Source organism: Sphaeramia orbicularis, chromosome 18 (genome assembly GCF_902148855.1).
Source record: "Sphaeramia orbicularis chromosome 18, fSphaOr1.1, whole genome shotgun sequence".
NCBI classification, from domain to species: Eukaryota; Metazoa; Chordata; class Actinopteri; order Kurtiformes; family Apogonidae; genus Sphaeramia; species Sphaeramia orbicularis.
In genome coordinates, this window is record NC_043974.1 from 17,229,187 (window position 1) to 17,245,052 (window position 15,866).

Sequence of the window (15,866 nt, forward strand, 5' to 3'; positions counted from 1 at the left end):
TGACTACTAATGACGTGGTGAGCTGCTGTTATTGTGGTTTTACAGAATGAACAAAAACCTGTAAACTTACTTGACAAAAATAATCCATATTTAACTGTTAAGTCTGCATTTAACGTGTTGATAAGCGTCTTCTTCTCATTTTCCCCTCCAATGATTTGCGCGAATGTATTATAGCACAGACTGACTCCGTCTCTTTTGGTCCTCGTTGCTTACCGTAGTGACATGCTGTCTTCAGATATGAACTGGATCAATGAGGTAAAGTTAGGCACTACTTTTATCACTTTTATTCGCTGTGATTCATTAGGTATTACATCAATCGGATAGTTGCATTAGACAGTAAATTTTGTCTGTCTTTGTATTAAAATGACAGCAGTTACGTAAACGAACCCAGTGATGATAACTCCAGTTAGCTGCTGTTAGCCGATTTGGCTAAGTAAATGCTCCAGTTAGTCGAGTGTGTTTTAGTTTATTAATTTAATAATCCATTTCTGGGTGTAACAGCAATTTGCACAGCAGTGTTTATGCTTATTTACTTTATTTACTGATTTTATATATGCAGACGCGTTAAAGCATCAGGACCAGGACTAGTTTAAGGCAGCGGTGCGGAATCCTACTTTAAAAACTGGTAATATTCCTTTTCGCTTACATCTGAGAAAAACAGTATAATTGTTAAAACCCCAATGAAATCTGTTTTTAGAAGAACAAGATAGACTCTGTAATTCGGCATAATTATAATCCATAAAACAGGTTAAATACAGCGGTAGCAAACACAACTCCGTTCAGTTATAGTGCGTAACATTGCGTTGAATCGTCCTGTAGCCTCTGTAAAATAGATATAAAAAATGACTGGAGTTCGGACCTTCAGGACCAGACGACAAACATGTTAATAAAATGATAGAGATATAATGTTGATTGCCTTTTTAATGTAATTTGACAAAGTTTGTATTACTTTGTCTAAACACTACAGATAATACAGATAATCTAGAGACACTAACACACATTTAATCCAAAATGACAGCAGCATCCATCTGTCACTGGAGATATTAGTTGACTTCCCTCAGAGGAGGAAAAAGAGAACAGCAAATACTATGAACATGGACAAAAAACACTCAAATAAAGCCCTGTCAAACTGAATACACAGAGTAATAAGAGTGTGGCCGAAAGGTGGAACAAAGCATGCAGCTGGAAAACAAAGATAAGCCCAAACAATTTACACGAAAAAAGTAATCATGTCAGTAATATAATGATCTTTTTTTGCATTTGAAAAAACAAACAAAAATAAAACACAACCCAAACTGTTATTGTCGAGGAAAATAATGTGGATAATAAGTGGATTACACTAAACAAGATCAGGTACCTTAGAGGACACTAAAAGGTGTTGTAAATAATGTCTGTGGTTCCCTCTTATGATCATATTTTTACGGTTTACAGTTTCAGGATTGTAGCATAAAGCTGAGAACCACTTCAGACACTAAATTATTTGTCCAAAAGCTGTCTAATTTTGTGTACCTGTATGGTTACACTTAGTAACCATACATTTAACAAAGTCCAACTTTGAAAATCTTTGCTTTTTTTTTTTTTTTTTTTTGAAAATGTCTGATTATTCAGAAAATAAGTGTTAAGCAGGAACACTACCACTACACCTCAAAGACAGAAGTTTCATAAAAACAAAATCAAGAGGAAACATTTACCACACCACAGTGGACAAGTAATTGAGCTGTCCCCCTTAACTTTTTCAATAATTATGAGCATTTTTTTTTTTTTTTTTAGATTAAATTAACATGTTGCCTATATATTTTTATTGTTTAAGTAGAAGGTGGAGAGATGAAAGGAAAACAAATCTTTCTGCATCCCAGTCTAAATGATGCTCAATGATGATGTGGATGTTTTAGTTGTGATCAGCAATGACAGAGCATCAGAACTGGCCCTTTTCTCGTAATAGGCCTTGTTAAAAACGATTTTTTGTAAAACTGAAAATCCCCAAAAGAACACGTAATGTACAACCTCTGAAGTTCCTAAAGCCTCCTACTTCCACTGTCCAATTGTGGATTTTATTAGTTAAGACCCAAAAGAGAAATGTTTTGTCTTTTTAGAACCAAACATATAGAAAAACTGCTTAAATTGCCATAATTAAAATTTTTTATTGACTTTTCCATTGTGAAATGCAGCAGTTTTATGTGTTTTTTTTTTTTTTTTTTTTTTTTACCTTGTTGCTTCTTGTACATTGTTTTTGTCTCATTGCTACTTTGACAACTGATGTTGAGGTCAACATTAATAACATTTTCCAGACAGCACTTCTGTTGTCTTTAGGAAAATAAGTAGAGACACCACATTATTGCTATAATTTCGTTTGCCAATTGATGACCTAGTACAAACACCTCCTAAAATAGACCTGAAATTTTGGAGACACAGTGCTTAAGTTTGGTAGCATTATGTTTTTTCTTCTCTGAAATATTGCATCCAGTTTTACATTGTTTACACACAAAAATCAGCATTTTGTTTAAGCCTTCTACAACTAGATAAATGTAGATACAGACCCCACTGTTCTGGTTGTATAAAAAAGGCAATTTATTGTTCCACAGATTTTAAGCATGTGATGGTATATTCTGTAGAATGTCATGGTTAAAGTTGAAATTGGATGTAAGAATGTCATAGAGGATTGCTAGCCAATAAACTGAATCTCAACTCGTGTATCATGATGCATATTATCACATTCTGGCCAAAACCCAAGTGGATATGAATCTACAATGATTAAAAACACCAAATACTCACAAAAGTAGTCTCATAATTTAACGCTTACAGCTGTGTCTGCGGGACTGCACTCAGCTTTCTGCGTCCTTCTGTCGCTAAGATTTCAGGAGCTCCATCGTGAAAGGCTGTGTCACCTGAAAGGCCTTGAAAAATCCCACGCGCCTGTCTGGCATGTGCAGTGTGTCACACAGTAAAGCCTCAGCGGTATCATTTCTAAAGCACTGTTGGCTCAACACTGTTCACGCATTGTCCTCTCTTCTATTGCTAATGCAGACCTAGCAGTACAGGCTGGCCCATATTGTTTTGCTGTAAGGTAAATATGCTGTAGAAACCACTGGAAAGCTGTTTGGTGTGCAAACACTTCAATGCAAAGTTAGGCATTATCGGTGTTTTAACGTTTAAAAAACAGATAGGAACTTCTAAATTATAGCTGTCACTGAAAAAGATGACAAATAATAGCTGGTGTGTTTTTTGTTTTGTTTGCTGTCAGCACCCACATGTCTGTCAAACTCCTCAAACTAACCAAAACTATTGCCACTCAGGTTTTAGTGCTGACATTAAGGTAGGACTTGAAGATTAAAAGCCTTTTCTACTAGTAAACAAGCAGGTGAGTGTCAGATTCCTGTGTAACTGTGCTGCTCACTTACCTGTTTATGTGACCATGAGGCTGTTTGGCTTTGGGAGTCAGTGCAGGAGCAGGGAGGTGGACAGTACAGCAAAGCAGGCTGGCTTATCAGTTAGATAACGACAGTGCGTTGGGTTGGTTTGGGTTGGGTGCCTGTGTGTGAGGAGGGGGGGTGGTTAGGCTACATGAGGCTCATATTCCCTGTTTATGGTAATGTTAGCTAAGTATATCGGTTTACACGACGTTTAAGGCAAATCCACGTGTTAAAATAGGCACAAAATCAATAGTTAGGATCCACAGGTGACAAAGGCTCACTGAATGGTTCAACGAGGATGAAAATGACTTGAACCATATATTATGGCATCCATCAGTTTTCATTATCACCTATAGGAGAATGTGGACTGATGTGTAAGTGCATGGTCTCCACCTCCATCACCAAAACACTACATCATGGAATGTCTCTCATACAGGGAGTGCAAATTTTCATTAAAATTGGTAGCAATGTACTTTTAAAAAAAAAGTATTTATTTAAGTATTTTATTTATTTGTTTTTTATTTATTACCTCCGCCACGTGAAATGGCGAAGGTTATGTTTTCATCAGGGTTTGCCTGTCTGTCTGTTAGCAAGATAACTCAAAAATTTATGGATGGATTTTCAGGAAATTTTCAGAAAATGTTGATACTGGCACAAGGAACAATTGATTAATTTTTTTTGGGGGGGGTGGGGGGGCTGATCTGCCTTGGTGGAGGTCTGCGCTCTCCGAGTGTTTTCTAGTTTATTTATTTTTTATTGTCTCTCTCTATTATTTTTGTATATCACAGATTTGTTATTGCTTGTACTTAATTGATTTTCCACTGCACAGAGACTTTGTTATAATGTTCTTTTCCCTGCTGTTGCCCCTTCTCGGAGGGCCTTGGGGTTGGTTTGGGCATGGGGGAAAAATTATATAAAAGGCAATGTATAATGTATGCACTGTAATTCCACTTCTTTGTATGTACTGTTGCTAAAAAAGAAAAAAAAAATGTTAGCAATGTAGAACCTGGATGACTAAATCCATCGCATAAATGGAAGTTTGGAGCAAATCCAAAAAAAAAAAGGTGGTGGCGCCGACTGACGAAAAGTAGGAAAACACGGATCATAATTTGGTTTGAGTGTATTTTAATGAATGAAAAGCAGAGTGGGCTTTTGGTCTTAGTGGAGATCTACATGTTCTGGGTGATCCTGTAGTTTTGTCAGTGTTTCCCCATAAAAACTGCACTTATGGTCTGTAGGCCTGAACCATGCAATTATTTGGATGTAATAGTATTATGTCCGTCGAACTGAATCATGTATCAAATGCTAAATGTGTGAAACAGGCCAAGGTGATGATATCAGTGAAGGAGCTGGTGTTGATTACTGGGTGCTGCACACTTGCTGCCAACTGCTTCTAATACAGTATTTTCTTATTTATTGGCCTGAGTTTTAATTTATCCCAGTAATAGGAGGCAACCAGCCTTTATTTGAAGGAAATTTATCTTTGAGACAGACCTTTGTTTTTAATTTCCTCTGTTCAGTAGGTAGATATGATCATAATCCAAGCCTCATTTTGATTTACTCATGTTAGCAAAGTTAAAGGTAGCCTATATAAAAATGTCCTCTTCTCCAAATGCAACACTTCCTTTCTGGTTCCAGTGGATAGAAACCATTCTTCGCTTAACAGAGCTTTTATTTTAACTGTCATCTGTCGTTTGTGCAAGTTTATACAAATAATAATTTCACTGCAAAAGTAAGACACACACACACACACACACACACACACCTGCAGTGACTTAGAGTAGACAATAACACTTCAGATGAGTGATGTACAGCAACAAATTGTGGAAAATAGGTTATATACACTGTTAAATGTCTTACGATCAACTTGTAGAAGTGTACATTATGCTGAAGTGGCAGCACTTTATATGACAGACAACCAAAGATTTATTCATTCATTCTTTCATTTTTTTCTTTATTTTGAGCATTTACAGAATACATGCAAATTCAAAATTTCAAAATCATTAGTCTTCACTCAAAAAGGAGTGGGAAGAAGAAAAACTTTTTTAATCCCATCCCCATTCTCATCGTCAAATCACGTAACATAATGTTTTAAATACTCACTCCTGAAAGATTACCAAAGACTATGTTGTTGTTTACCTGACCTATATTTGAAGTCTACCTTTTATATCGGCTGTTATTACAGACCTGGCTTGTAATTGAATACTGGTTTTTATTTAAGGAAATATAGGACTACTATGTCCTAAATGCAGAGAATGAATGACTTTATATTTCCCTCTTAATACAGGAATACAGGATGATGTAACACTTTCTCTCAAAATTCCTAAAATATTACAATTTAAGGTGGCAAATTGTATTATTTAAGAAGCTGAAATAAGCCAACAGTAGTTCTGTATACAGTTCTTTTCTTTGCCTATCCCAGTTTTGGTAGTATTATACCTACAAAATGAGGGATTAGTTGCATTATGTATTTGAATATTCCTCACTGTAGCTTTCATTTTCATGTGACAAAACGGAATCCATGTTAAAGTGGCCAAGCATCACTGTAAAAACCAGATAATAAAACAGGCTGTAACGCAGTAAGTGGGCCACACCAGTTAAATAATAGCATAATAACTTTTTTAACCACATTTTTAGCTTACCAGCCGACAGGTCGTAAGCTATTGTCGTCATGCGTCTTCGTCTGTCGTCTGTTACAAAAATTTCAATCGTCTTCTTCTCGGAAACTACAATTCCGATTGATTTCAAACTTGGTATACAGCTTCTTTATGATGATGTCAACAAAAGTTGGTGAAATTATTTGGATCCGGATCTGAATCGGGATTTGGTGCGACTTTGAAAAATTTCCCCATTATAAGAGATAGGAAGTGGATCGATGCAATAACTCAGTAAATATAAATGATATCCAGTGTAAATTTCTACAGTCCAGCCCTGATGTGGAGATGACCAAAACATAATGGCCACATGCTGATCAGGATCTTCTTCTGGATCCGGGTGTAGTACAAAAAAGTATGATTACAGTTTCATAATGTTTAGATTTACAAACTAAAATGTGAATTACCTGAACATCCAGAAAGAAAGAAGAAAAACAACAGTTACTCTACAGCTTTACTCTTGTATATTCATGGGTTTTGTTGTTTTAGTTCCATATCAACCAACACAGTGGACACTTATGCATCATCTCATAAACTGCAATTCATACCATTATTGTAACTTTGCTGTTCTTAATTGGTTCTTGAGTGGAAATCAATTGTTAATATTTATTTTTTGCATATTATCTCCGTGAAGTGAGAAATAGCTAGTATTAGAATATGTTAAAATGTGAGAAAACATCAGATTAGCTGCATTAAACATGGTTTCATTTCACTGTTTTTATATCACTTTATGATATTGGGTTTTAAATGCATGTTTCTTTGCTTCAAGAATAAAATTCATGGTGTAGCTGAGTGGACATTTTTGTAAGTCCATGAAAAATTCTGTTGGGTTTCTGTAGAATTGACTTAGAGTCTGGTTTTGACCAACTCTATATATAAAATGTCAAGAGATAACTTTCTTGTGATCTGGCGCTATATAAATAAAATTTGATTGATTGAGTGATTTAATTGGTTTTCCCCTGTAAGTCGCTTTGGAAAAAAGCGTCTGCCAAATGCGTAAACATAAACATAAAAACAGGTTGATTTAAAAAAAAAAAAAAAAATTCAATCACATTGTTTTTTTTTCATGCCTAAAGAGGAATAAAAACACTCAGGAAAAAAAAATCTTGATTAAGGTTCTCATAATTCATGCATGAAAAGGTTAATAGTATTAGATTATGTTTACAGATGTGTACTACAACGTACAGACCACAGTGGATCTACAAAGACACAAAACATTCATAACAGGCACCTGGAAGTAAAAAATATAGTAACTCAAAACAACTCATTGACGCCCTTGACTGTTAATTTCTTGGCAAATTCATCCTCTGGGTCAAATGGACCCCACGGAGGGCTGGTTTTGGCCCACGGGCCGTATGTTTGACACCCCTGCTGTAACATATGCATAGTTATTAGTGAATCCATCAAGCTTTTACTGACTAAGTAAAGAGGGCTCTTAACCTCAAGAGGTGTTGAAAAATAGGCACAACAAAACACCAGGAGCCTGAAAGCTGTCATGTAACTGGAATGAGGTCAACAGGTGGGGGATGGGGGGTCCTGGGTTAGTCTGCCAACTTTTGCCCTGGGGGTCTCTTTAACAGGTTGATCTTGCTGTGAACTTCCCCACCCTGAGAAAAGATCAAAAACCAACACATCTACCACATCCTAAAATTGGCTCCTCAGTCCACCCTTTGCCTTTTCCGACCCCCTACCAGGGAGATGTTTGATGAAACCTAGCGTCCTGTGGTGTGGGAGCAGCTGTGGAGCATCAGGCCGCAGACAGCTGGTGGTCAGTACCTGTCTGAGGGGCATATTGTCCGGTTTAATGAGACAACCTGAGACAACCTGTCTGCTTAGCAACCTGCCAGCTAATAAGTGGGGTGGGATACCAATGACTCGTGAATAATTTAATGCAAAATTATGTCATGGCTACGGGCCAATATTTTGATATCACACGACAGGGATCGGCTTTCAAAGAAGCCCTGAATACCTCCGAGCAGTGATTCTTCTTTCCATTAGCGCTATGAAGCAACAGGTGGCTGCATCACTTGGCTTTTCTTTCAAAGGCCGAGTCGCTGATATGTGATATACCTGGGTTGAATAGGAGGATATCACACCGCCCCCCCCCCCCCCCCCTCCCCCTCATCCCAGAGACTTTTCTTTCATATTGTGATCAAACAAAACGTGAAGTTATTGAAAGTAAAAGAGTAGAAATAACAATACATCCACTCTAGTACGCCTCATCTCTTGGTTCTAATGGACTTCCTGTTGGTTTCAGGCATGATCAGCAGACATGACGGACAGTTTGAAGATACGGTTTGATTTCCCCAGCCCGGTCATACAAACACAGGTGAGCTGCTGAGCCCATGAGTAAACTATACTGTCACTTTAAAGGAAAATTACTTGTCAAACCACTGTGTGATGGAGATTTATTTGTTTAATGCCTAATTTATGATGTTCCAGTCCATATTACTGAAGTAGCTGCTGAACACAGAACCAATTATTGGGCAAGTGACTATTTCTGGTCATTTCCACACACATCACAAGTAGGGATGCACTGATACCAATACCAGTATTGGGTATCGGGTCCGATACTCAGCGTGTGTACTGGTACTCGTACTCATAAAAGTACTCCAATACAACTGCACCGATACCACTTACAGCAGCGTGACAAGTGCAGTGGTAAGTGCAGCAGGTACGCGGCGGAGGAGTAATGTCAGCAGTGTGGAGATTTTTCCAAATAAATGACGCTGATAAAAGTAACACTGATTGAAAGAAACGTATTTGTCCAGTATGGTTAATTAAGAGCGGCGTCTTCAGGTGGATTGACTGAGAAATACTCATTCCAATGCATTAAATGTCAGTAGCAGCACTTTGTTAGACTAATGACAATGATAATAAAGCACATTTTCAAAAGGAACTAAGAACTGTAATGGTATTATTAAGTACTCATATCTGTACTCGGTATCGGCAAGTACTCAAATGTAAGTACTTGTGCTTGTACTCGGTCTGGAAAAAAGTGGTATCGGTGCATCCCCAATCACAAGTCAGTGACAGCAACAGTTCCAGTGAGGACAGTCAACAATCTCAGGTCCAATGTGGTCTACAGGGTCTGTAAGGTCCACCTCTGCATGAACAGTGAGTGTACCTGCTTTGTTAGGTACCATGAAGTTATGGTACTAATGTAAGGAATGATGTTCAAAGGGATAATGTGGATGTGGACAGGGGTCTGGATCAGCACTTATGTTGGTCTAATGTTCTAAAATACATATTCCTTTCACCTTACATGTGTTTTTCTTGCATTTTTACCTCCGCCAAGGACGGCGGAGGTTATGTTTTCTTCGGGGTTTGTCTGTTTGTTTGCTTGTCTGTTAGCAAGATAACTCAAAAAGTTATGGACAGATTTTGGTGAAATTTTCAATAAAGCTTGATACTGGCACAAGGAACAAATGATTAAATTTTGGTGGTGATGGGGGGGGGGGGCAACGACTGATCTGCCTTGGCGGAGGTCTGCGCTCTCCGAGTGTTTTTCTTTTTTATATATACTTTTTTTTTTTTTTTTTTTGCCACTTATAGGTAAGAAACCAAATATGGTAACTTCATTAGTTGCTTTTCCATTGACCTTCAAATTGCATGAATATAACTTGCAGAAAAAAATTTGCCTAATGGAAAAATGACAATTTCGCCAAAACTTTTGCGCTGGCAAGAGGTGGTTTTTCGGGAATAGCGCAATTGGTATATCACACAAAACTGCAATGGAAAGAACTTTTTCCGCAACTAGTCATGCAAATAAAAAAAATTAAAAAAAGGATGTTGATGAACATTACAAGCGAAGAAGAGTTTTAAAAGAAACGTGGCGTGATATGTGTGGATACATCTGAAAACCCAATCCTTTTTTAATTTAGTACAGTATAGAGAGGTAATATAAAATAATAATGAATATATCTGTAAATCAACACGATATTTACGTTCATTGCCATGTTTATGGAATAACTTTTTGTGTCATCTCTCAATAAGAACTAAACAAATCATTGCATTTGTGATTTAATGGAAAAACCGACATTATGCGCTTCTGTTTTTTCGACATTTAGTAAATATCGGTAAAGACTTGTGCATGTGTCCAATGGAAAAGCGACTATTGACCTTGATTTTCTACATAATAATATTTTTTTTTTAATTTCATGAAAGTAATAAAGTCTTGTTACGTCCTCCAATAACACACTATGGTTGAAATTTTTAATTTGAGAGTATTTCTATGAGTGCCCTGTAAAGGGTTAAAGAGCTGAGCAGAGCAAGTACAGTTAGTGTTTATTAATGCAAAGTAACGACCCCCTCCTCTTAATTCTGAAGTTGTAGCTCCCCGGATTCTTGCGTCAACTCCTCTCACGTCTCTCCCATCTGAGGAGAGAGGAGCCAAGACAACAGGCCTTTAACAAAATGAAACATCGTTACCAGGGAGCTGTAATGTTAATGAAATGTTGATTAAATTTGAAATGGTTTAACAGGGGCATTATCTATCTGTTATTTTATTACAATGCACCGCTTTATTTCACAATCTTATTTCATGATAAATTTATGATTCATTTATAATGCAATTCACAAAGTGGCACAGTGTATCAGTGTGTAATGATGCAGGGATATCATGCATTTTTTAGTGAACACACATTAGTTTGATGGCGCATGTTAGATTTGAAATAACTAATACAACCGCAGATTGAGGAAAACCTTCATTATTAAAATCCATCTTGTGGCGTGGTTTGTATAATCCAGATGTGAGTCACACCTCTTTTAGTTGCCACAGGTCTTGTTGCTAAAAAGAGAACAATTTCCAGATAGTGTTTAAGGTTTGAGGAGTCCAGGAGGTGAAAAATGTGGAAATGAGAAGAGTATAATATTTCAGGTTATTCTACTGCCCTGCCCAAAACAAAAACAAAATCACAATAGTTTTAACATTTGTCATTTTTTACAACTTTTTTTTTTTTTGTTTACAATTTTTTTACATTGACTCTTTTTGTCAGCTGTTTTTAATTGTATTGTAAGAATTTGTGTTTGATAAATGCTCACTTACTTCATTAAACGTGCAATATTTATACATAAAATCAAACTGTGTACAAACCACAAATGTTTTCCCTCATTGTACCCAAAGTGTGACTCCCTAGGGCTGATTTTCCAGGATGTGGAGCGACATTTGATTTTGCTTTCTGCATGGAAAGTTGCTCTGTTTGTAACCAGATGAAGAAGTTTCTACAATGGATTTGTTGTTGTCTTGTTTTTCAGACTGTAAGAAGTCTTCTTGCTGCTGTGCTGAAGGAGAAAGGACAAAATGGACAAATCAACCAGGCCTCGATGCAGGTAAGTTGATCCAAAATGATAAAATGACATCTTTAAACCAATGAAACCCAACACAATACACGTTTCATGGGGCTTTACAACGGCAGTATGTGTGACCATATTGTATCAAGAAACAGATTTAAACCTTCCATTATTGATATTTTAATGAAATGCGATGAATGGAATGATGTAGTGTAATATTCAAAGTGTAACTCCAAGTGGCAGTTAGCAGAGACACAAATATGTGTTTGTTTTGTTTTTGTCCTTACCCTTTTATGCAATGTTTCTTACCAAATGACTCTAATTTTCCATTGAAGCCATTTCTACCTGAATTAAAACTGACATTTCCATTCTTCTTTTGTGCCGGTGCTGCATTCAGGGCCCAGCGTTGGAGACTCTGTGGCAGCAGTGCAGCGGTGACTGTGCTCTGGTTCGCTCAGTCTGCTGTGATGCCTTGGTGCTGCTGGTGGATCAGGGTCACGCAGACCTGAACTTCATCCTGAACAGCGTCCTAAACCTCCTGCCCTCTGCCAGGTACACAAGCAAGCAAAAGTTTATTTATGTAGCACATTTCATTCCAGGTGGAAACACAATGTGCTGCTCAAAGTTTGAAGTACGAATATAAGCCAAACAGTTCATTAGGAGAGTTACAGGCATGATTTACATAGGATTAAGATCTCAGATGGTAACTGTAATTATTACAAATTACCTGAGATTCACAGCTAATACTAGACCCATCTAGTCCTAGTCCTATCTCCAAAGATCACATACAGCTCTGGAAAAAAATAAGAGATCACTGCAAAATGATCACTTTCTCTGATTTGACCATTTATAGAGGGTATGCATGTGATGTCACCGCTAGCGAAGTCACCGCGGTTACGTCCACTGAGTGGCAGAAAGAGGGAGATGAGTAGCAGCTTTGGCTTGAATACTGCGAAAACTTTAGAACAATCTGAAAAATGGGCAAGAGCTGTTGTGTCATTGATCACACATATAGGTTTAAAAAGCACTCGGAGCTATCATTTTACCGGCTGCCTAAAGCCAAAGACAGAAGAAGCAGATGGATCACTGCAATTTGTAGAAATAACTGGAATCCAGGCAATGAAACCTGGATTTGTGGTTGCCATTTCGTGTCAGCTAACGTTAATTTATGCTGTGTTCTTGCGTAAAATCATACCTTAAATTACATATCGTTTTGGCTAACGTTACTTATTAGTAAAGCTCTTAATATTAGCATCTGTCATTTAGTTCTATATTTCATAACTGAAACGTTTTTGTCTTCAGTTGTGTGATTCTGAACCTTGTGCTCTACATAATTTGTAAACTAGCTTAAACTGAGGCTAACCTAGTTTTCCAAATAAGGGGGTACTCTAGCACAAAGCTGTTGTAGCTGTGTTGTATCAAGTATTTGACGTGAACTCTACTTAAATCTCCACAGTACCAGTAGATCATACACTCACTTGGGTCAATACTAAGGGTTCAACTCCAGTAAATCAGTAGTGAACTGTGAGCACTACTGCTGGGCCTTTACCTTGGCAATCACCACCAAGAAAATACGTCTGCACTGACATAAAACCTCAAAAACAATAGTATGTTGAATTGAAAGCACTCACCAGCTGTAATCCTCTAATTAACGATGATGAGGATGTCAACAACTCTTTGTCTTTTGTGTGCTTTCAGCCTTTGCATTGTGGATTTTCCCGGTGTTGAAATCAGGTTCATATAAATGTCAGGATACATGATTTCCGGCCACATATCAATGTTTGTAGACCACTTGTTGTTTGGTAGCTTGTATGGATCCATGTCGAGTCCAATTGTCTTTAATTTCATGTTATATTCCACATTTTTCCAGGTCTCGCTGTAGTTACTGCTATGCTCCGCCATGTTGAGCCGGTTTGTTTTTGCCACTCAGTCTGACTTAGAGGGGCGTGGCACAAGGGGGAAGTGATGTAAGTGCATTCCCTCTATAGGTATATGTTTGAGTAAAATGAACAGTTTTGCTTTATTCTCTAAACTACCAAGAACTTTTTCTTTTTTTTTTTTTACCAAATTCCAAGTAAAAATATTGTTATTTAGAGCATGTATTTGCAGAACACGACACATGGTCCAAATCAATAGATACAATGTTTTCAGACCTCAAATAATGCACAGAAAACCAGTTCATATTAATTTCTAAACAACACAAAACTAATGTAGTAACTTGGGAAAAGTTCAGACATCAGGATTTGGTGGAATAACCCTGATTTTTAATGACAACTTTCACGTGTCTTGGCTCTCCTCCATTGCTGTTGGATGACTTTATGCAGCTCCTGCCATAGAAATTCAAGAAGCTCAGACATGTTCCATGGCTTGTGATCATCCATGTTCCTACAGAAGTTTTCAAAGTGGGTTCAGGTCTGGGGATTGGGCTGGCAATGATAGGGTCTTCATCTGGTGGCCCGTCATCCACACCTTTATTGACCTAGCTGAGGCCAGGAGCATTGTCCTGATAGAAAAACCAGTCCTCAGAGTTTGGGAATATTGTCAGAGCAGAAGTCCAGTAGTTTTCAATAGTTATTTTTGGATTCCAATTACTTTTGGGGTACTAATAGTACTGTTTTTGCCTATTGTAAGAAGATAGTGATGGACACAATAGTGTTTTTTATACTTCGTCTTAAATAAGACATGGATCAGGTGTTTATTAAGTAGAGTAAGTTGTGTGTTTGTGTTGGAATTCAACAGACACAGGATTGGAATGGCTGTTATACATGCACACATGCTGATTTCACAGGAAATTGCAGTGGTCTCTGAATTTTTTCCAAAGCTGTAGAATATTAGTGGTTCCGTCCAGTAACTTATATTATAACCCGTTGTCAGATATGCGCCAGTACTAATTCGCTGCTCTGTCCGTCAGCCATGGTCACAGACATGTTGCCTCCTTCATGGGCTGTTCCAGTACCGGTAGTGACGAAACCTAGTTGTTTTGTCCAATTACCTGGGGTGCGATGGACTGGTCACTGACCCCGTGCAGCAGACATTAGTCTAAGATGACATATTATCGGCCAGTCTTGGCTGGGTCACGTCTCTAGGACAATGGTGGAGTGCAAAGCTTAGGGCTGCACAAACAACAAATACCAACATGTGCTTCCCATTCAATCTCACTCACTGACTGCTGTTTGTTTACCTACACTCATCACCTGGAAACAATGACAGGTACGTCACTTCTAGCTGGTAATGGCTGCTCTCCATAGGTTCATTAAAAGGTCCAGTAGGGTGCGTTTATGGTAATTTTTTTTTTTTAACTGAATTTGTGCCTCTCTTGCTTATTGATTGATTGAAATCTTTATTTCAAACATGTACACAGTGAAATCAAAACAAAAATCAAACAATAAAATATCAGTACTGGTATATAAAAGGTTGATAAGTAAACAAAACAAAACAAAAAAAGAAATAAATGAAATGAAATTATACATGCTCGAAAAGGAGTAGGATGATGTGAAAACTTATGTACTCCTACCCCCAATCTCTATTCCTTATGATCACCATATAGCAATTATTATTTTATATGAATATCAATATAATAATAATAATAATAATAATAATAATAATTAATGATGATGATGATGATGATGATGATGATGATAATAATAATAATAATAAAAATAACAACTAGAAAAGCACTTGGAGAGTGCAGACCTCCGCCAAGGCAGATCAGTGCCCCCCCCCCGATCACCACCAAAATTTAAGCATTTGTTCCTTGTGCCAGTATCAACATTTCCTGAAATTTTCATCCAAATCCGTCCATAACTATTTGAGTTTTCTTGCACAAGGACACACAGACAGACAGACGCTGGCAAAAACATAACCTCCTTGGTGGAGGTAATAATCACACATCCTTTTTCCTATATACACTAATATAACTAGAAAAGCACTCGGAGAGCGCAGACCTCCGCCGAGGCAGATCGGTGGGCCCCTGTGGCCCCCCCACCCCCGATCACTACCAAAATTTAATCATTTGTTCCTTGTGCCAGTATCAACATTTCCTGAAATTTTCATCCAAATCCGTCCATAACTTTTTGAGTTATCTTGCACACAGACAGACAGACAGACAGACAAACAAACAGACAAACCAACGCCGGCAAAAACAGAACCTCCTTGGTGGAGGTAATAATCAATAAGTAAAACACAAAGCACAATTAATGTTGAAAGCATGACCAGTACAGGTACACTTTAAATTACAAAACAGTAATTACTAGGTTTGTTGATATTCCACATTTTCCATGATAAAATAAAAGTTGGTAAAATAATCCCATCAATAGTACGACCACTTTCTCAGTGTCTGTTGTTGTTGAACAGAAACGTCCAGGGGCTGCTGAAGGTCATCGGACAGCTGCTCCAGATGCAGGCGGACCAGCGAGACCGAGAAAAAGCCTTCACCTGTCCTTACTCCATCCGGTCAGTCCTCCTCTACAAACACTGCCTCTTAAAGCTGTGATGTTCTGTTGAGAAAATG

At 37.7% G+C, this 15,866-nt stretch overlaps 1 protein-coding gene across 1 annotated transcript in view; it reads left to right on the top strand.

The window, feature by feature from the left end:
• The first annotated feature begins 215 nt into the window (after positions 1 to 215).
• The window catches only part of focad (focadhesin), a 96,985-nt gene continuing 81,334 nt past the window's right edge, over positions 216 to 15,866 (top strand). Inside the window, exons 1-5 of the mRNA XM_030162661.1 lie at positions 216 to 255; positions 8,322 to 8,393; positions 11,321 to 11,395; positions 11,754 to 11,908; positions 15,710 to 15,808. Of these exons, the coding sequence (XP_030018521.1) occupies positions 8,337 to 8,393; positions 11,321 to 11,395; positions 11,754 to 11,908; positions 15,710 to 15,808 (386 nt within the window). The 5' untranslated portion in view covers positions 216 to 255; positions 8,322 to 8,336. The remainder of the gene's footprint in view (positions 256 to 8,321; positions 8,394 to 11,320; positions 11,396 to 11,753; positions 11,909 to 15,709; positions 15,809 to 15,866) is intronic.